At 43.2% G+C, this 21,839-nt stretch overlaps 1 protein-coding gene and 1 long non-coding RNA gene across 5 annotated transcripts in view; one reads left to right on the forward strand and one right to left on the reverse strand.

Moving 5' to 3' along the window:
* ACTR3B (actin related protein 3B) overlaps window positions 1-14,545 on the reverse strand; it is a 101,989-nt gene extending 87,444 nt beyond the window's left edge. For all 4 annotated transcript variants that reach the window (XM_017975499.4, XM_078343382.1, XM_078343381.1 and 1 more), the window contains exon 1: window positions 14,405-14,545. Coding sequence is in view for 2 of the 4 variants with exons in the window: in XM_078343381.1 (XP_078199507.1) it covers window positions 14,405-14,448 (44 nt within the window). In the remaining 2 variants the exon portion in view is untranslated. The remainder of the gene's footprint in view (window positions 1-14,404) is intronic.
* A 126-nt stretch (window positions 14,546-14,671) lies between these two features.
* On the forward strand, window positions 14,672-21,617 carry LOC108592910 (uncharacterized). The gene is made up of 2 exons (XR_004728122.3): window positions 14,672-14,866; window positions 21,118-21,617. It is a non-coding gene; the product is annotated as an uncharacterized LOC108592910 (long non-coding RNA).
* Window positions 21,618-21,839: the final 222 nt, after the last annotated feature.

The following is a 21,839-nucleotide window of genomic DNA, read 5'->3' on the forward strand; positions in this document are numbered from 1 at the left end:
TCATATCATTTCTCTTCCAGTTTTATATATATATATATCTCCATCCCAAATGAGAACTACACTAATCCAATTTTCCCAAACATATGTAAGCATTCAAGACCATCAACTTTACATTAAAATCCCTTGGCTTTTTTTTTTAAACACTACCTTCCAAAAGCTAGCATGATGGAGGTTAAGCACTACTCTCAAAAACACACAAAACTGGCTAGGCACAGTGGCTTACGCCTGTAATCCCAGCACTTCAGGAGGCCAAGGCAGGCAGATCACGAGGTCAGGAAACTGAGACCATCCTGGCCAACATGGTGAAACTCCACCTCTACTAAAAATACAAAAAAATTAGCTGGGCATGGTTGTACATGCCAGCTACTCGGGAGGCTGAGGCAGAGAATTGCTGGAACCCAGGAGGCGAAGACTGCAGTGAGTCGAGATCACACCACTGCACTACAGCTTGGGCAAGTGTGAGACTCTGTCTCGAAAGAAAAAAAAAATACATAAAACTGTACCTACAGATTGCCAGCCAAGTTCTCAAACTCACTATCACCTTCCATGTATCCCTTAACTTGTCTGAGACCTTTCCTCAAACAAAAATGAGAACTGGGACCGGAATTGGAAGGCTTAGGAGCAAGTGTGGATGGCCCAAAATACTCAGGCCATGGTGAGACCTCCTCTCCTGCCCCGCACTGCTGGGCACTTGCTCCTTCTTAGCTTCAGCCTTCTCTAGAAGTTGATTTTCTGGAATGTGTAAAGCAAAGGGTCTTTGCAGTCACAGTTAACTGGCAGGGCCAGAGTACAATGATAAAAATAAAACATTTTTAAATAAACCAAAAAGATAACAATTAAATCCTTGTTTCATTTAAAATTTTTTGCTTTGCATTCAAATAATACTCATGCTTTCTTTTACTGTGCATTTGTTTTGCATATTTTTGAACTACAGTTTTGTGTCTGTTTGCTTTTGTTTGTTTTGAGACAGAGTCTCACTCTGTCACCCAGACTGGAGTACAGTGTCATGATCTCCACTCACTGCAGCCTTCACTTCGTAGGTTCAAGCGATTCTCCTGCCTCAGCCTCCTGAGTAGCTTGGATTACAGGTGTACCCCACCACGCCAGCTAATTTGTACATTTTTAGTAGAGATGGGCTTTCACCATGTTGGCCAGGCTAGTCTTGAACTCCTGACCTCAAGTGATCGACCTGCCACGGCCTCCCAAAGTGGTGGGATTATAGGCATGAGCCACTTTCTTTTTTGAATTTTTCTTATCCCTTTACCTTCTGAATGACTGACTTATATGTACAGTTTTAGTTTAGTAAAGAAAGCAGATTTAGCTGAGTCCATGCCAGATGAGGTCGTCGCATGTGCAACACAACAGTCTTATTCTTGTTTTAACTTTTGTACTATTCCTTGTTGTTGCCTGTTCCCTTTTACTCCATCATCTATTCTATTTTATTGCTTTTCTTCCTCTCAATTTGTACATTTCAAAGGTGTACAGTCTGTTTTTAGTATAATAGCCTTCTCAATTTACCAGTTTCAAAAAATAAAACAGTATTCCTTAACTACATATTCTGAAAGACACAATTAACACAATGGTATCTCCTGCTTCCACTCCCCAACCCCAGCTCAATCCTAACCTAATCCCCCAGGATGCTGTTGACTTTCAGGAAATGTTGCTATGGCGTGTTATCATTATGTTGACATTTTTAGGGTTGAGTCAGTATTCAATTTTTTCTTTTTTTTGGCCTTCTGGCTTATTTCTTCAAGGAAGATTATTCAATTATTCAAGCTGGCATCTTTATACTTCAACCTCTCCATTTGTGGAGTCCTCACTGACTCATCTTTCAGTTGGTTGAGTTATATCTGCAAATAGATTTTTAGTGAGGTTTACAAATGCCATTAATTCCTGAGCTTTTGCACATTTGTAAATGTCATATTATGCCGAATTTTAGTAACATTTCAATCTAATCATATTGTCTCCCTCTTGCCCTAACTCCCCTACTTCTGATTTTTCTTTTGTCAGTCTTGCTTTGTCACCCAGGCTGGAGTACAGTGGCAAAATCATAGCTCACTGCAACCTCAAACTCCTAGATTTACACCATCCTCCCACCTCAGCCTCCCAGGTTACCGAGACTACAGGCATGCATCACCATACCTGGCTGCTTTTTTTGGGGGCGGGGGAAGGGGTAGAGACAGGGTCTTGCTATGCTCCCCAGGCTCAAGCAATCCTCCTGCCTTGGCCTCCCAAAGTGCTGGGATTACAGGCCTGAGCCACTGTGCCCAGTCTGCCCACCTTCTTAAGCATTGCTTCATTCCTTTTGGCACGTTACATTGCTGAACATCCCAAGACTAAAGTGATTTTATTTTTTCCATTTTAGGTGGCCTGTTTGCTTTTCTCCTGCTTAAATCTGTGTAGGATTCTTTTATCATTCAGGTTTTATAAATTCACCAAGATATGCTTCCATTTTAATGACTCGGTGAATTTCTTCCAGTTCACAGTGAGTCCTTATATTAATATTACATTATCTTTCATTATATTCCAGGAAAACTTTGTCTTTTATTTATTAATGTTACATCCGTTCCATACACTCTGTTCTCTTCTTCAGGAACACTAGCTCTGACTACAGCAGATTCCTTCTGGACTCTCTCCCACAGCTTCCAATCACCATTACCTCTTTGCTCTTCCCTACCGTGGTCTGTGTACTTTCAGGAAGTTGATCCTCCATGTCAGAGATTTCAGAAGCACTGGTACTACACCTCATGCAACCTCCAACATGCTTTTCATTCCTGAAATGATCTGTTTTCTATTTCTTTCCTTATGGATGTCAGCCAACCTTCATGTCCTCCTTTTAGCTTTCTTTAATCTCTTAAAATTACTTCTTCGCTCTTTTGTTTTATTGAGCCCATGTTGTCTAAATTTAAGAGTAAACTTGTTTTATCTAAAATTCCATCCTAGCAGGGCCCAATGGCTCAAACCTGTAATCCCAGCACTTTAGGAGGCTGAGATGGGTGGATCACCTGAGGTCAGGAGTTCAAGACCAGCCTGGCCAACATGGTAAAACCCTGTCTCTACTAAAAATACAAAAATTAGCCGGGCATGGTAGTGGGCACCTATAATCCTACCTACTCAGGAGGCTGAGGCAGGAGAATGGCTTGAGCCTGGGAAGCAGAGGTTGCAGTGAGCCGAGATTGAGCCTGGGCAACAGTGCAAGACTGTCTCAAAAAATAAAAACAAAATAAAACTCCATTCTAATTACTGAAATACTCTTTCCAAAGTATCCTTTTTCTTCTATTTTTACTTGTTATGTTTCTTTCCCTATTTTCTGTGCATAAGTCCCATGATGGGTCCTTTCTGCTTCGCACCCAGCTTTGAATGGGAGCACATCTCCCCGGACCTGCTTGCTCAACAACAAAGCAACTCTTCCCCCTGCCTACAGTGATACTGAACACAATGCCTTGAAATCCCCGTGTAGTCCTTTAGTTGTTTAGAAGAAGAATTCGCTGAACAGTGAGCAATCAGAGCCTGAATTTGGGTATACTTTCTAATTCTAATAAATCCTTTGTTCTGAAGATACATCTAATTCCAAAGTTCATTGTGGAGGACAGGTGGGCTTAAGGGGAAACGCCTTATCTTAGATATTAGCAATTCCTGATCAGATATAAGCTGGTTATCCTCCCAGGTTTTCTCCTTAAGTGGCACAAAGTCAAAGACCATAATGACACTGTTAATACATGATCCCTCTTTCAGCCCAGCATGCCTTGCTATATTTTAGGATGGAAAGGAGCTGCTGCAAGAATATGCTTCTTTGGCAATGATCTATTCATCCATCAGGTCCTAGCTCTGCCGTAAGGACTGTGAGTGGTACCTTCAGAAACTTATGCTTAGATACCTCCAACCAACCAGAGACGGGCAGGAATGCCACATCTCAGTATCCTCCTGCAAATGGATCCACACTTCACTGTAAACTTCATAAAACGTGATATGAATTTTAGCTGTTTTCTTCTCTATTTTTGGTTAGTTTTGTTCATTTTAAGGAGGTTCCAGGAAGTAGTGCCACGTGAATATGTATTTATAGCACCATATGTCCAATAAACTATTAAAGAATCTTTTAGTGTGAAAAGGATATAAGACATATGGTAAAATCAATGCTACAGAGAACTTTTCCTAAATGAAGCTTTTATGGCAGTTCTAAGGGAAAAAGTACAGTAAGTTATGGCTCTGTCCTCTGTCAATACAGGTACAACACAACATGAAAAGAACGCACATAAAGTATAATAAACTTGTTGACTGCTAATAACATTTATTTATTAGAAGTAAAAGGCTTTTTTTTTTTCCAAATCAGATGCTGGAAGGGAGAAAGGAAGACAGGAAGAAGAGATGCAAGCTAATTTCATGATTACTCATAGTTGGGAGCCAACAGAAAACAGCCACAAATAAAAGGACTATATGTAAGGATAACCAGTAGACAAAAACACAGTCTGCCCTAAAGTCCACCAAAAAAGACATAAATCAAATAAAACTGACTACATGGCAAAATATTATGTTTAAATATATATGTCAATATGGCAAAACTGAGGCCAATATATCAATTATATTAATATATGCAAATATGCTTAACTCACCTATCTATGAGTATAAATGAGCTTAAGTTATCCAATAAAAGCCAACATTTTCAAATTGACTAAAAAGCAAAATCAAACAGTATTTTGGGTACAAACAATTCAGAAAGGATAATAAAAGGATGGACAAATATATATATCAGATAAACACAATGAGAAGCAAGCAGGGATCACACACCTTGACATCTGACAAAGCAGATCTCAGCTGACAAAACAATTAGAAAGCTACTTGATATGCTAAATCAACAGCTCTGGGGAAGAGACAAGTTATTTCCAGTTGGATAACCAACATGGCAGCCAAAGAACCCATGAAAAATGCAAGGAGACCTTAACAGGAGACCTTAATACACCATTCTTAGTCCAAGACAGACTAGGTAGACCAAAAAAATGGAACCCCTAAATAACATCATTAATAAGGTAGTTCACATAGATTCATTAAACTTTGAACTTACAAAGATTGTATCTCCTAGCCAGGCGTGATGGCTCATGCCTGTAATCCCAGAACTTTGTAAGGCCAAGGCAGGTGGATCACTTGAGGTAAGGAGTTCAAGACCAGCCTGGCCAACATGGTGAAACTCCATCTCTACTAAAAACACAAAAATTAGCCAGGTATGGCATTGGGCACCTGTAATCCCAGCTACTAGGGAGGCTAAGGCATGAGAATTACTTGAACCCAGGAGGCAGAGTTTGCAGTGAGGTGAGATTGCAGCACTGCACTCCAGCCTGGGTGACAAGAGTGAAACTCCACCTCAAAAAAAATAAATAAATAAAGACTCTATCTTCTTTTTAAGAATACAAACAGACCAGGCGCAGTGGCTCAAGCCTGTAATCCCAACACTTTGGGAGGCCAAAGCAGGTGGATTACCTGAGGTCAGGAGTTTGAGACCAGCCTGGCCAACATGGTGAAACCCCATTTCTACTAAATACACAAAAATTAGCTGGGTGTGGTGGCAAGCGCCTGTAACCGCAGCTACTTGGGAGGCTGAGGCAGGAGAATCGCTTGAACACAGGAGGCGAGGTTGTAGTCAGCCAAGATCACACCACTGCACTCCAGCCTGGGCGACAAGAGCAAAACTCCATCTCAAAAACAAACAAAGAACATTCACAAACCCTCTTAGACCATAATAAATGGGGAAAAAAAAGAAACCCACACCAGAACGATCCCACTAAAATCAGGGATAAAAGAAACATGCTCACCAACCCACTCTGATTTAAATTAACATTGTTTTGGAGATACTAGCCCCTGCACTATGTCAATATAAAGCAGAGTCCCTAAAAATGGAAAGGAAGAGGTAAAACAATCTCTATTTGCCAATGACACATTTTTGTTTTTGTTTCTGTTTTTGTTTTTGAGACGGAGTCTGGCTCTATTGCCCAGGCTAGATCTCGGCTCACTGCAACCTCGGCCTCCAGGTTCAAATGATTCTCCTGCCTCAGCCTCCCGAGTAAATGGGATTACAGGTGTGTGTCACCACGCCCTGCTAATATTTTTGTATTTTTAGAAGAGATGTGGTTTTGCCATGTTGGCCAAGCTGATCTCAAATTCCTGGCCTCAAGTGATCTGCCTGCCTCGGCCTCCCAAAGTGCCTGGGGTTACAAGCATAAGCCACTGCACCAGGCCCAAGGACAAGTTTTTATAACTGAAAATCCCTATAGATCAAGAGAAAAATTCATACAAATAACGTGAGCATTCTATAAAGCAGATTATAAAATGAATAACTACCATGAAAAACCAGCATGTAGTCTAGGAATGAAAACCTTAACAGTCTTCATATATTCAAGAACAACAGAAGATAAAATGAAAGAGAAGGCACCATTTATGATAGCAAAAAAAAATCAAATACATAGATATAAATAAAATTAACAAGAAATCTACCTACAGAAACACCACAATATTCCTAAAAGACACAACATAGACTTGAATGAATGGAGAGATGAACCATGTTCTTTGATGGGAAGACTCAGTATCATAAAGAAGATGATGGTCATTAAATTAACTTTTAAGTTTAATACAATGCCAATAAAAATGCCATCAGGCTTTCTCCCCCAGAACTTGAGAAGCTGATTATAAAGACCACTTGGAGGAACAACCAGCAAGAATATATGGGATAGCCCTAAAAAAGAATTAGATGGGTAGGGCAAGCCGGCATCATTAGAAATGAAATCATCCTAAATAGCCTAATTAAAACTGTGTAGCGCTGCTATTATGAACAGACCAATAGACTAACACAGCACACTACAAAATCCAGAAATAAACACGATTGCATAGACAAATGTAGCACACGAAAAAGGCAGCATCTCCAATCACTGGGTTTTTTCCATATTATGTTGTTGATAAACAGGACAGCCATAGCCACACACACACAAAAATTGATTCAACTGGGTTCTTTCTTCATACCTTATCTCAGGATAATTTCCAAATGAATTAGAGATTTAAATTTAAAAAATGAAACCATTAAAAAAACTACCAGCCAGGCAGAGTGGCTCACATCTGTAACCAGAACTTTTGAGAGGCCGAGGCAGGGGGAATCACCCAAGGTCAGGAGTTCGAGATCAGCCTGACCAACATGGTGAAACCACGTTTCTACTAAAAATACAAAAATTAGTGCAATGTAGTGGCGTGCACCCATAGTCCCAGCTATTAGGGAGGATGAGGCAGGAGAACTGCTTGAACCTGGGAGGTTGAGGTTCCAGTGAGTGGAGATTACACTACTGCACTCTAGCGTGGGTGACAGAGTGAGACCATGTCTCAAAAAAAAAAAAGAAAAGAAACCACCATGTAACCCGGAAATAAAAAAAACCTTTCTTAACTATGACTCAAAATCTGGAAACAATAAAGATGAATAAATCCAACTGTCTAAAGAAAACAAACTCTTCATGGTAAAAGACAAATGATAAATAGTGGAAATACACTTGTAACGTATACCAAGGGTTAGTATTCTCTATGTGCAGGGGAGTTAATGGACCTGAGACTGCTGTCCCTTAGAAAGTCCTTCTTAGAGGAATGGCCTTTAGCTGGCATCTAGGATCTTGGAGTTTGGGGGTTCCCACCATTCCCTAAATACTAAGAGTTCACTGTCCCCAGAGTGGCAAACAATGTGGTTTATGCCAATGCCTTGCTTTCCTTCTGGGACATGGAGAAACCCTGTTCTGAGAGGTACATGCTATGCACAGGCTGCCTGCACGACAAGCCCCCAATGAAATCCTTGGACAGTGAGTCTCTGAGGCGCTTCCCTGGTGCAGAGCATTGCACGAGAAATGTCCCAACCTGATGCTGGAGGAATTAAGTGCAACTTGGGTGCCTGCACTGGGAGAGGACTCCAGAAGCTTGCCTCAGTTTCCTCCAAGCTCTACCCCATGTCTTTTCCCTTGGCTGTCTTTGCTTTGTACATTTTCACTACAGTCCTGTCATTCCTCCTAGCAACTGGGAGTGGTCTGCAAAACCCCAACAGACTTAATACATGAAGAACTTTTAAAATAAAGAAGCAAAAGACCAAACCCTAGAGAAAAGTTAGAGAAATGAAGAGACAGAAAAAAATAAATGCAAGGATTCTTATCATAATCATGGAAGTGGATTGTTCAATATGAAGTTCAGCCCTCTCTCATGCTCTCAATCTCACCTGCTCTTGCCCATCCATCTGCCACCATGGGATGACACAACACGTAGGGCCTTATTAGATGCTGGCACCATGCTCTAAGACTCCCAACCTCCAGAACTGTGAACCAAATAAACTTTTTTTTTCTTTAAGGTGTGCACTTTTACTGAACTGGTCTCAAGTCAGTGTACAGGCATGCCCTGGCTGCCTCCCTACCTTCACCCACTTCCAGGGAAGGGGACAAAAATGGGAACCATGATGGCTGATCATTCAAACTAAAAAAAAAGCATTATTTTAAAAATATTTTGGGGGGGTGGGGGAAGAAAAAAAAGAAAAAATTTAAAAATATATATTTTTTTTAAAAAGCATTAAGGAGATTTTTTAAATTTTGCATTACATAATTTACATGAAAGCAATGCTGTCACCTCTGCTTTGTGGACTTGGGAGAGAACTGGGCCATTCCCCCGAGAGAGAATTAGGGTGGCTTTTAGGAGGGCAAGGGACTTCCTGTAACAATGAACCTCACAATATCTGGAAAAAAAAAAAAAAGGCCAGGCACGATGGCTTTCACCTGTAATCCCAGCACTTTGGGAAGCTGATAAGGGTGGGTCACCTGAGGACAGGATTTCGAGACCAGCCTGACCAACATGGAGAAAACCCGTCTCTACTAAAAATACAAAATTAGCCAGGCATGGTGGTGCACGCCTGTAATCCCAACTACTCGGGAGGCTGAGGCAGGAGAATCGCTTGAGCCGAAATCACACCACTGCACTACAGCCTGGGCAACAGAGCGAGACTCCATCTCAAAAAATAAAGAATGGCCAGGCGCGGTGGCTCAAGCCTGTAATCCCAGCACTTTGGGAGGTCAAGGCGGGTGGATCACGAGGTCAACAGATCAAGACCATCCTGGCCAACATGGTGAAACCCCATCTCTACTAAAAATACAAAAGATTAGCTGGGCATGGTGGCACGTGCCTGTAATCCCAGCTACTCAGCAGGCTGAGGCAGGAGAATTGCCTGAACCCAGGAGGCGGAGGTTGCGGTGAGCCGAGATCGCACCATTGCACTCCAGCCTGGGTAACGAGCGAAACTCCGTCTCAAAAAATTAATAAATAAATAAATAAAGAACATGGGAGCCAGCCTGAATGAGCTTCACTCGGCCAAATCTGGGACGATTTAAGCATCAAAACAAATCATGGCAATAACAGTCAGCTGAGATCTCACCATTGCACTCCAGCCTGGCAACAAGAGCAAAACTCCATCTGAAGGGCGTGGGGAGGGGAAATGGGGTCAGGGTAAGACCCTGTCTCAAAATAAAAACAAAGAAGTTAAATCAAATAAATAACAATGTACAATCAAAGTCCTCAGTCATTCTGTAGAACTCTAGGGGATGCTCGCTCCAATGAACTGCTATCACTTTCACTATTAGGCTTGTAATCTCAGTACTCTGGGAGGCCGAGGCGGGAGGATCACCTGAGGTCAGGAGTTCAAGACAAGCCTGGCCAACATCGTGAAACCCCATCTTTACAAAAATACAAAAGTTAGCCAGGCGTGGTGGCTCATACCTGTAATCCCAGCTACTGGGGGATGAGGGGAGGGGAGCACTTAGATGGGAGAATCACTTGAACCTGGGAGGCAGAGGTTGCAGTGAGCTGAGATCACACCACTGCACTCCAGGCTGGGCAAGTGGGCGAGACTCCATCTCAAAAGACAATAGTAATAATAATAAAATAAATTATCTAGTGTGTGGTATTCTGGTACAGCAACACAAAACAAAGATACTAAGTTATCATTTCTTCTAGGTTGGTAAATTTACAAAATGGCAATAGGCTCTATTGGTGAGTCTGTAAGACACAAGTATCCTCACACATTACTGGTGAGAATGCACACTAACAAGTGGAATTTGACATTGCCTAGCAAAATTACATATGCATTTGTCCTCTAACCCAGAAATCCCATTTCTAAAAATCTAACGCACAGATACTCAGGCAAAAATACAAAAAGATATCCTTGCATTCTTTCGATAACAGCAGAATGCTCAAAAAATGAAGACATGTCTAAAGAACATGGAAGGTCAGGTGCAGTGGCTCATGCCTGTAATCTCAACACTTTAGGAGGCCACGGTGGGTGGATCACCTGAGGTCAGGAGGTCAAGACCAGCCTAGCCAACATGGCGAAACCCCGTCTCTACTAAAAATACAAAAAAACAGCCAGGCATGGTGGTATGCCCCTGTAATCCCAGCTATTCAGGAAGCTGAGGTAGAAGAATTCACTTGAACCTGGAAGGCAGAGGTTGCCGTGAGCCAAGATCACACCACTGCACTACAGCCTGTGCGACAGAGTAAGACTCCACCTCAGAAAATAAAGAAATAAAAAATAAAAACATGGGAGCCAGCCTGAATGAGCTTCACATGACCAAATCTGGGGCAATTTAAGCATCAAAACAAATCATGGTGATAATAGATAATAACCCACTTACAACAATAAGACGGCATAATGGATAACTCTTTGAGTAGAATGCCAACTCATACAGACAATAAACAAACAAATGAGGGCTAGGAAAAGTTCTCCCTTAAGATAAAATGTTAACTAATAAATGGAGACAGAATACTAGAGTTTAAAAATGACCCATTTTGCAACCATCACCATAATAAGCAATTCAGGCAACAATCACCAACAGGCCAGACATAGTGGCTCACACCTGTAATCACAGCACTTTGGGAGACCAAGGTGGGTGGTTCACAAGGTCAGGAGATTGAGACCATCCTGCCTAAGACAGTGAAACTCCATATACACTAAAAATACAAAAAAATAGCCAGGCATGGTAGTATGCGCCTATAGTCCAGCTACTTGGGAGGCTGAGGCAGGAGAATTGCTTGAACCCAGGAGGTGGAGGTTGGAGTGAGCCGAAATCACGCCACTGCACTCCTGCCAGGGCAACAGAGTCAAAAACAAAAAAAAAAGAATAGAGTATGTATATAAACTATTTCCCCACAAATGGGAGAGTTAATTACAAAGGAAAACAGTAACTGAACAGTGAAGAAACCTTATTAATTACAAAGGAAAGCGGTAACTGAACGGTGAAGAAATCTTATTAATTACAAAGGAAAACAGTAACTGAACAGTGAAGAAATCTTATTAATTACAAAGGAAAACAGTAACTGAACAGTGAAGAAACGTCGTGGACATCCAAATGATCCAAGTGAACGTCATCAGGAGCGAGGCGAGTCCCCGTCCTTTGCCTTTTGATGGGATGCACTAAGAAGGATCAAGAGGACTTCTGTGGTAGTCCTGACAAATACGCATATCCTGTATCTATCACAGGGAAACAGGAGGTAACAACGGGCTGTGAAAAATGTCAACATCTTGAAAGACAAAAAAAAGGTTAAGGAATTATTCCAGATTAGATGAGACTTAAAAGACACGATAACCACCAGATACAACACGTGATGCTCAATGGGAGAGGTCTTTTATGGGTGACATTTCATAGAATACATAAATGGGACCATTCACATGAATCCATACTGTATATAGGATACTTACAGGATACTACTGTATATACGTTAACATATATACAGTAGGATCCTATATACTGATTTTGATGATTGGTATGTGATTCTAGAAGAGAAAATGTGTCCTCAGAAATTACACATTGAAGTATTTTGGTATAAAAGGATATAATGTCTGCAACTTACTCTCAAACAGTACAGGCAAGTAATAATATGTATGGACATACAGAGAGTGACAAAGCAAATGTTAACAGTTGGTAAAACTGGAAGAAGAGTACATAGTAGTTTTTTGTTCTCTTCCAGCTTTCAGTAAATTTGAAATTATTTCAAAATAAGTTGAAAATGCAAAAGACTTCATTTGAGAAGTCTGGCTCAGAGAAGTGAGACTGGAGTTGTGAAATACTCTCAAAACTCGCAGCCTAGTCATCCCTTTAAATAGACGAAGCTTTATTTTTGGATCCAGCAGATCCCTTTGTCCACATTATCCTGGCCCCCAGCATACCAGTGCTCACTCGGTTTGTTCTGGGGTTTACCAGAGGAGAATTCAAAGATACTGGGGTGAAATTTATTTGTAAAAAATACTGTTTACCATGCTGTCCAATAAATCATTAGTGCCCATGATGATTAATGTCTCTTTTACAATTCAGTACTGCAAAAAAAGGCTTTTTTCACCAAGAAACAGGTATTTCTCTTGATTTCTGATGACAGGAATTACATAACTATGATGCTGTCAGAAAGACTTAGGTCGAATGTAGGGTGACTTTCCAGGTTCATTCTTTTCCTTTGGCTTGGTTATTTTTATCTGAATTTTACCACTTTTTGTCCTATTTGGAGGCAAAACTCTATCCAAAAATCATTTTAGCTCTCTGGGAAACATAAGAACTACTGATGTGCTCAAGTTGGTAACTTCAGGCTCTTTCAGGCTCCTTCTGGCCATACACTGGATATGGGGAATTCATACAAGGATTCCCTGACACTGTTTCTAAGTCTTAACACCAATGTCTGAAGCACAACTTTGGGCCACAAAATAATGATCTATAGACGCTGACTCTCCAAGTTAGCCAAGTTACATTAATCACTTACCTCAAAAGGTCAAAACTGAGCACGACATTTTGGGTATCTATAGCAAGAATGATGAGTAAGGTCCATGATTTAACTAACATTAAAAGCATGACAACTCTGTGAGCATTATTTTATTTCTTCTACCAAGAAATCCTTTATATTTCAATCGCTCTGCAAGACCAATAATACAAAGCAAAAATCTCACGTGCGAATGTGGAAATGAAAAATATTTTCACATGTTGGTTTCACCCTTGACACAATCAGATCTGAGGAGACATGGGGTGAATCCATGGAGGGAGGGCATGAGTTAAGGTAGCCAATAACTGGGAGAGGGAAGTTGTATCAACAACGCTGATTTTGGCTTGTGTTTTAGGTTAGAAAAGCAAGTTCTAAAATAAAGAGTTATAGAGCTTGACACGATGCGATTTTAAAAAGAATTCACACAAGCAAAGAGGCAGATTTTTCCAGGCTGCAACCAATTCTGGTCGCTTCAGCAGCAAAAGGAAAGAACTATCAGTAGGAGATGGACTGTGGCAAATTAAAGAAAGCACCCCCACAAGGTTGTCAAGGAAACCAAACCAAGTGCATTTTTCTGCAGAAAGAATCAAGGGTAAGGTGAACATGCCATGGAACACTTCGTGGCAAAAACGATTAAAATCCCTTCTTGAAAAAAAATCTGTAAGAGACCAAATTTACTTCCAGGCTATTTTACTAAGCACTACATCCAAAATGCAAGCAGGCAAGCTTGTATTCCCAAACTACCAGCTAAATGGATTCAGCCATCACCTTACTACAACCAGCTAACTTGTGCCACTGATATTTCAGGCCATTTCCTAAGGTCTCTCTTTAACATCTTAACGGCATCGAAAGAAGAGGTCACATTCAAAAAGTTAAAAACAAAAACCTCTATCCCAATTCCACAAACGTGCTTTCCCAAATTTAGGGTGTTTTTCAAAATGGAGTCTTTTTAAACACATCATTTTTAAGCGAAAAAGCAAATCTATGCAAACCAAAGCGACAGCTTGTTCTGAGTGTGCCATTTCATACTAGGAAAGAGCAGAGAGGGCAGTAAAAAAGGTGTCAAGTTGGGAGATCGATGCAATTCTCTCCACAAGCAGGTGGTAAAGAACCATCAGCCAGGGGGAATGACACGCACACGCGGGCATAGAACCAGGGCCAGCGCTGAGAACGCTGGAAGGCAGGGACACCGTTCGCTAGGAGGTGAGTGACGTTAAAGGATCTGCAGCGTGTGCCTCACGCTGGCGAATATTCCCAGGAGGTCCCGCGCTCCCCGTGCCCCTCAGGTTGGCCACCCTGGCGGCGGCCGGGGCCGGGCTGCGGGTCAAGGAGCCCCGGCACGTCGGGGGGAGGCGAGGAGCGCCGGGGTCCCTCAGAGTGGGCACCGCGTCCCTCCCCTCCGTGCTTCCCCTCTCGTGGCCCTTCCCGGCGGAGAACAAGAGGTTTTACGAAGTCAAGACAAGGCTAGGAGGGAAGCGGCGCCCCACGTGCCCAGGTGGTCGCGGGGCTCAATCCCGGGGCGGCAAGGCAGGTCGACCTCCAGGTGAGGTGGACGCCGGGGGCCGGGAGCGGGGCCGCGGAGGAGCGGGGGTGGGCGCCGAGCGGCTCTTACCCGGTGCCACAGTCCACCACGCAGGGAGGCAGGGAGCCCGCCATGCTCGGGACGCGCGGCGCTCGGCCCCGCCGGCCGCCCCAGAGCGCCCAGCCGCTGTCCGCTCGGCCGCCCGCTAGCCCCGCGCGCCGCGCGTCTCCCGCGAACCTCCGCAGCGCCGCCTCCAGGAGCCCGGATGCTCGGCGGCCCGCACGTGACGTCACCCCCCGTTCGCCCAATCAGGGCGCGCACAAGCCCCGCCCCCCCCCCCCGCGGCGCGCCATCTTTACTGCTGGCAGCTAGGCTTCTTGGCCCCACGCGTCCAATCTTGCTGCTGGAGAGTTTGGGGTTTATTTTTAACTGACTTACATGAACGTAACCCCATTTCCGATGCTTGGCGCCTTTCTCATCCTTTAAGTCTTGACTCGAATGTCACTTTGCGAGGGAAGTTGTTCCTGATCACGCTGACTATGTTCCCTACCGGTACTTTATCCTCTGTCTTAACAATCTGTTGGTTTCACTCCTAACCCTTAAAGCAAGTGTTTATATTTTTATATTTATGTATTTGTAGTCTGTCTCCCCTACTGAACTATAAAATCTTGTAGGATAGGGCTTGAGTCTGTCCCTGCCTCCCTGCGTGGTGGACTGTGGTACTGGGTAAGAGCAGCAGGTGCTTAGCACAGTATTTGGTGTATATGTGGAAGTCCCAAATGTTTGTTGAATGACTAACCTTCCCCATATAGAAAAAATTTAGTTGGAATTATTATACTTAACACTGCCTAAATTCTTCTAAGAAGAAAAATCTGCAAAACAAATGCTTGGCCAGCCTTAAGGAATGAATGACCTAAGACTAAGTAAACCACATGAAGAACACTCCTGGAAAATGTTTTCAAGTATCAAAGATGGGATAATCGCCCAAAAGTTCTTACTGAAACCAAAGAAGGCAAAAACCGCCTACTGTATTATAGAGGTACTAAGAGTCTCACTTGCCACTTGCTTCCTGCTTCCTGCCCAATTGTAAATTGTTGGTATTAATTTTTTAGGGGCTTTCTGGAAACATTGTCTTTGCAGGTACTTAAGACATTGTGTTTTTTCCCTAGAAGTAATAGATACACTGGCCACTCCTATGTAACCCATTATCATTTCCTTTTTTTAACTGGTAAGTACCCATTAAGGCCCAGACCTAGAGAACATTCAGGAGAGCTGAAAAGAGAAGTAAAAGGGAGTGAGTGAAGAATCCCAGTTTAGGAGCCCAAGGCCGGGGTCAGAGATTGTCTGGCTTGCTTTGTGTTTTGTCAAAGCCCTGCCTAGCTCCCTTTTCTTTTTCTTTTCTTTTTGTTTCTTAGAGACAGGGTCTCACTACGTTGCCCAGGCTGGAGGGCTGCAACTATTCACAGGCACAATCCCACTTGTGATCTGCATGAGAGTTTTGACCTGCTCTATCTCTGACCTGGGCCAGTTCACCCTTCCTTAGGCAACCTGGTGGTTCTCTGCTCCTTGGGAGGGTACCATATTGATGCCAAACAGTGCAGATTCGTCAGTCTGGGTGGCACAGAACTCTTGGGTTCAAGGGATCCTTCCACCTCAGCCTCCCAAGCACTGGGACTACAAGCAAGTGCCACAGCTCCCAGCCCAGCTCCCATTTTTCCATGGCCCTAGCCTAAATATAGATTAATTCTAAATTACAGACACTGCCATGTCTTTTTATTTTATTCCCTTAACAGACATATATAAAGTGCCTACTGTGAGTCAGGCTTTGTATTAGACTGAGCATGCAGCAGTAAACAGGACGTTCAGAGTATCTGCCATCAAGAGTCTAGTGGGAGACAGCAACAGTAAACAGGCAATTACAATACAGTGTAGTAAATGCTAAGACAGGGCAAGTCCAAGGTGCCCAGAAAGCCATTAGAGGGGCTGGCTTGGGGATCAGTAGAGAATTCTCAAGGCAATGGTATTGAAGCTGAAACCTAGAGCATGGGCAGAGAGTATCTAGGTGGAGGAGACTGTAGTGGGGGAGAGTGTTTCTGGGACAGATAACACGTACAAAGCCCAGTAAGACCGCAAGGCTTGTAAGGGACCCAGCAACTTCACCAGGTAAGAAGCCTTTAAAGGAATTTGGGACTGGCTAGTAATAAACGGTGTGCATTTTCAGAAAGTGTCTTCTCTGCATAGGACTTACTGGGATTGATGGCCACAGTCAGCAGCTGGTAGAAGACAAAAGATTTCCTGACCTCAGTGATTCCCTCTAGACACCACTAACCTTTGATGTATCAAAGATGTTCTGTAGGCAGATAACAGAAAACCTAACTGAAAGTGGTACAAGGAAAGAGCCAATTTATTATCTCACACAGTAGAAAATCCAGTGACTCCAGGATAATTTGACGGCTCAGTGGCATCATCATGATCCTATACATTCAGTTCTACCGGGGCCCTGCATGTTGACATTTGTCCTCAGCATTGTCCCCTTGCAGTTTTGAGATGGCTGCAGCCACTCCATGCACCAAAATCATGATGGACAAAAACAGTGGAAGAAATGCCCCATCGTGATGCCCTTTCTAAAAGGGAGTGGGAGGAAATATTTCCAGAACTTCCCAGCTGCTTCTCTTCTTGTGTCATTAATCAGCTCTTTTTTTATTTTTCTGGGGTGGCCATGACAAAATAGCACAAACTGGTGGCCTCAACAAGAGATATTTATGCTTTCACAGTTCTGGAGGCCAGAAGGCCAAATCCAGGTGTCCACAAAGACATGCTCTCTCTGAAGACTCTAGGGGAGGCTCTGTTCCGTAGCTTTCTCCCAGCTTCCGATGCCTGCTGGCAACCCTTGGCATTCCTTGGCTCGTAGGTCCAGCACTCCAATCTCTGCCTCCATGATCACGTAGCATTGTCCCTGTGTCTGCACCTTCACATGGCATTTTCCTCTTCTTATGAGGACACCAGTCATGGTGGATCAGGGCCCACTCTAATGAACTCATCTCGGCTTAATTACACTTGCAAATATCCTGTTTTCAAATATCACATTCACCAGTGCCAAAGGTTGGGATTTCAGCATATTTTTGCAGGAGAGACCATTCAACCCATAATTCCAACCTATGCCAAAAGCAGTCGCTGGATGGCTTCTTCATATTCCTAAATCTATAGCATTGCCAGCATCAAACGTTTATTACAAGTTCATTTGAGAGTGGTGTTAGGACGAGGCAGTACTCAGAATAGGAGTTATGAAATAGTCACATATGATTGTTAGATATAGTGAACTCCAAGTTTCTCTTCAAAGAATCAGTGTGTCAGTATGCTCAGCTGTCTTATTCTTCAATTCTCTATTTTAAAGTTTAACTTCCTTGTAGTTTCAGTAAACAACCTTCTCCACCAGTTCTAATCAGTAGTTTACATCTGTTCCCCTGGTCCCCTCCCCTGTCCTAACTCATCCCAGTCACCTGCTCCGGTTACCTGCTCTGGTCACTTGCTCCAGTCACCTACTTCAGTCACCTACTCTGGTCATCTGCTCCAGTCACCTACTCTAGTCACCTGCTCTAGTCTCCTGCTCTGGTCACTTGCTTTGACCCCAGCTACCTGCTCTGACCTGCTCGTAACCATCCTTCCCGCCAAACTACCAACCCTGCCACTCTGGCTCGTACCTCTGGTCCCAATCAGAATTTGCCTAGACTATGCGGTCTAACCCCAGCCAACAGGGGGACGACAAAGCAGTAGGAGTGTCCTCCATTGGGAATAAGTACCCCTTGTTGAGGTATGCACTTGCCATTGTTCCATCTGTGAGCCCGCACCCTTCTATAGAAGTAAATTGCCTTCTATAGAAGAAATTTATATTTGAGTGCTACTTCTTTTGTGGCACCGAAAATTTTACATATAACATGATATACTGAGTTGACTTAGATTATTGAAGAAGACCCCCTTGAGCTGGAGGGAGGCCTCATTTCCTCTGAAATACATGGCTGCCAATACTGGACTGAAATTGGGTTTGATCATCAAGAGGAATGTCCATTGTGTGAAGACACAGCACTGTCTTGTGAGAACACAAGAAGGCAGCTGTCTACAAGCCAAGAGGAGAGACCTCGCCAGAACCCAACTCTGCTGGCACCCTGATCTCAGACTTCTAGCCTCCAGAGCTGTGAAAAAAATAAATGTCTGTTGTTTAAGCCACCCATTCAATGGTATTTTGTCATGTCAGCCTGAACAGTCTAAGACAATTCTCTGTATATTCTTCTGTCTTATTCTTAGATTGTAAACTGCTACAGATCAGAAACTGATTGCATCTGTTTTGACAGTGCCTAGGGAAAAGTACCCACGGAGATATAAATTTCATATTCTATAAGAAGCACTTCAAGTACCACCTTTATTCATTATATTGCTATGGAGGTTTCTCCTCTCCAATATACTTTGCAAAATTCCTGCTACTAAATGCATATTGTCCTAGGAATCTTTTATCTTTGAGTAGCTCAGCCTACTTTGTGATTTGTGCCTTAAATTCGACTTGTAATGAGAAAAGTGTTTTAGGTGGCTTTTGTAAGCAGGAAGAAGCATCTCTTTATTGAGCTTTTACCTAACAATGACTTCCTACTCCACCTGCTCCCAAGAGTCAGAAACATGGAAACCAGAACACCTCCCATGTAGAATTCAGCATCTCCTCTGTAGCAGACAATGTGACTGCTTCATATCAGCACAACTCTCAAATGAGCTTGTAATAAACACCGTTCGGTTCTGGCAGTGCTGTATATTTATGCATGAAGACAGCTTAAGAACAAAAGAATCAGGGCTTAGAGATTGTCTATCTAATGGGATTTAGTGCATGAGTACTCAGATGATTTGATCTTAATTTCCTGCATTTAACTAGTTTTTCTGGGCCAAGAAGGAAAAAAAACACAAAAACTAAAGGCTGTCTTCAAAAACTGCCCACCCAGCAGCTCTGCGAATCTTAAATCTCAGAGCTGTAGGCAAGAGCAAGCCGTGTGTTCCCTGTTGCCATGAGGATGCAGATGAGAAAGGAGTACCAAAAAAATTAGAACCCCATTCCTTCGAAAGTAGCTGGCATTCTCCTTTAAGAGGAAGGGCCTGTCACTGGACTCAGTGGGCTTTGCTGGTGTCTTGGCAACAGCAGGAGAAAAAGGTCCAAGCAAGAGTTGATTCGCCAGAGCACGCTGAGTGTGTTCGGAGTTAGTGACGGACCCCAAACCACAAGACTTCAGAAAGTCACCTAGAGAACTGAACATATTCAGACCAACTCTGCTATGTTTTTGTCTCTGCCCAGGGCAGTTACTCAGCCTGTGACCCTCCATGCCCCCTTCTCTTCTAGCTTCCCTCCTATACCACTCAGCTGCCAGGCCCTGGTCATTCAACCCCACCACTTCCCAGTGTCTCTGTCCCCTGCCTTTTATTCCAACTGTCGCTCTTGCTCAACTGCTCAATAGCCTCCCAGTAGCCACCCTGTCTCCAGGCTTTTGTCTCTCCAAGACATCTTTCAGGAAAATTATGCTGCTATGAAGGACATCATGACAGAATTCCAAAATCCAAACCTTCATTATGGTATTCAAGGTTCTCTAAGATCAGACTCTAAATTACCTTTGCAATCTCATCTCCCATTATGCCCCTTGGCACATGAGGACACACCAGGCCACACACAGTTCTTCAAACCAGTATGGTCAGGGGTTTGTGCAGGCCTCTGAGTCTAGAACATGCCATGCCTACCTCATTCTCGTCATCCTTCAAAACTGTTCAAAGCCTTACTCATCCTTCCAATTTCATTTCACATCCGCTTCATTTATTCATTCAACAAAATAGGCTGAGTGCTTCCTAGTGCCTCTCATCAGAATCAGTCACTGATTCTATGCCTACTACTCAATCTAGAGGTAAAATCTGGGCATCTGCATTTTAACAAGCTCCTCTGTTCTACCAGACAATATTTAGGGTTTATTTTGAGAGAGAAACATAAAATTCTAAGCTCCACAACTGACTGAACAGACTCCCTGTTGGCCAAGAACCTTCAAAGCTGAGTTCCTGGCCATAATGGGGTGAGATATGGCTTGGCTCTGTGTCCCCACCAAATCTCGTCTTGAATTATACTCCTGTAATTCCCACGTGTTGTGGGAGGGATCCAGTGAGAAATAACTGAATCATGGGGTTGTTTCCCCTCCACACTGTTCTCATGGTAGTGAATAAGTCTCACAAAATTTGATACTTTTATAAGGGGAAACCCCGTTGACTTGGCTCTCGTTCTCTCTTGCCCCTGCCACGTAAGAAGCACTTTTCACCTTCTACCATGATTGTGAGGCTTCACCAAACCTGCTTACCAGTTGGGTGCAGTGGCTCACACCTGTAATCCCAGCACTTTGGGAGGCCGATGCCGGTGGATCACCTGAGGCCAGGAGTTTGAGACCAGCCTAGCCAACATGGCGAAACCCTGTCTCTACTAAAGATACAAAAATTAGCCAGGCATGGTGGCACATGCCTGTAATCTCAGCTACTTGGGGGGCTCAGGTGGGAGGATCGCTTGATCCCGGGAGGCAGAGGTTGCAATGAGCTAAGATCGCGCCACTTCATTCCACCCTGGATGAAAGAGCAAAACTCCATCTCAAAATAAATAAATAAATAAAAACCTATTTATCTTCCCAGTCTTGGGTGTGTATTTATCTACAGCCTAAAAACTGACTAATATAGGGTGAGAGGCTGGACATGCCTGGTTACACCCCCTCCCTCTCTAAATGCCATTTGGTTTTCTTCCCTAGGGATAAACAGAAACCAGGCCTTTCAAAGATGCCACCACTGAGTTCAACCAAAGGGGGAACTGCTGCCCCTCGCTTTGTATGGTTTGTACACAGCTGAACAACATTCCTTCCTAATATGCGACCACTGACCACGGAGCGGTTCTGGCCATCTATGGAAGATGCACAGTGAGGGTTTTCCTGTCCTCTGCTTCACCTTTTGACATCGGAGTCCTGAAAACTTCACCCTGAGATCACACTTTCAGTGCCACCATTTTTTCAACATGGGACCCACAGAGAAGCATGAGGCTCAATTGCTCATGTGCACCTTTCCCATCTCATAAATATTCATAAATGTAGCTTATTGAATATATGTATATTCTGCCACCCCATTCAGCATAAATCCCTGTCTCTTCTAAGCTTCAAAGTGCCTGTTTCCAGCTTCTCGCCAGAGGCTACACTTCCATGGCCCCCCTGAAGGCTGTAGCCCTTTTTGAAAAATAAAGCTGTCCTTTCCAAATTTATGAACCTCATCATTCTTCAGTTGATAGTTTGTAACAATTTCCTATCCAGTTCTTATGGAGAACTGAGTTACAATAATATCTTCATTTACAAAGCATTTTCCACACACCATTACTTGTAATCTTCATAACATTCCCATGAGATAGATATTATAAATACCTCTCTTAATCAAATAAGAAAACCGAGGCTCATACTTTGAAAATTAGCATAGATTAAAATTTAAT

The sequence above is a fragment of the Callithrix jacchus genome, chromosome 11, assembly GCF_049354715.1.
Source record: "Callithrix jacchus isolate 240 chromosome 11, calJac240_pri, whole genome shotgun sequence".
Taxonomy (NCBI): Eukaryota; Metazoa; Chordata; class Mammalia; order Primates; family Cebidae; genus Callithrix; species Callithrix jacchus.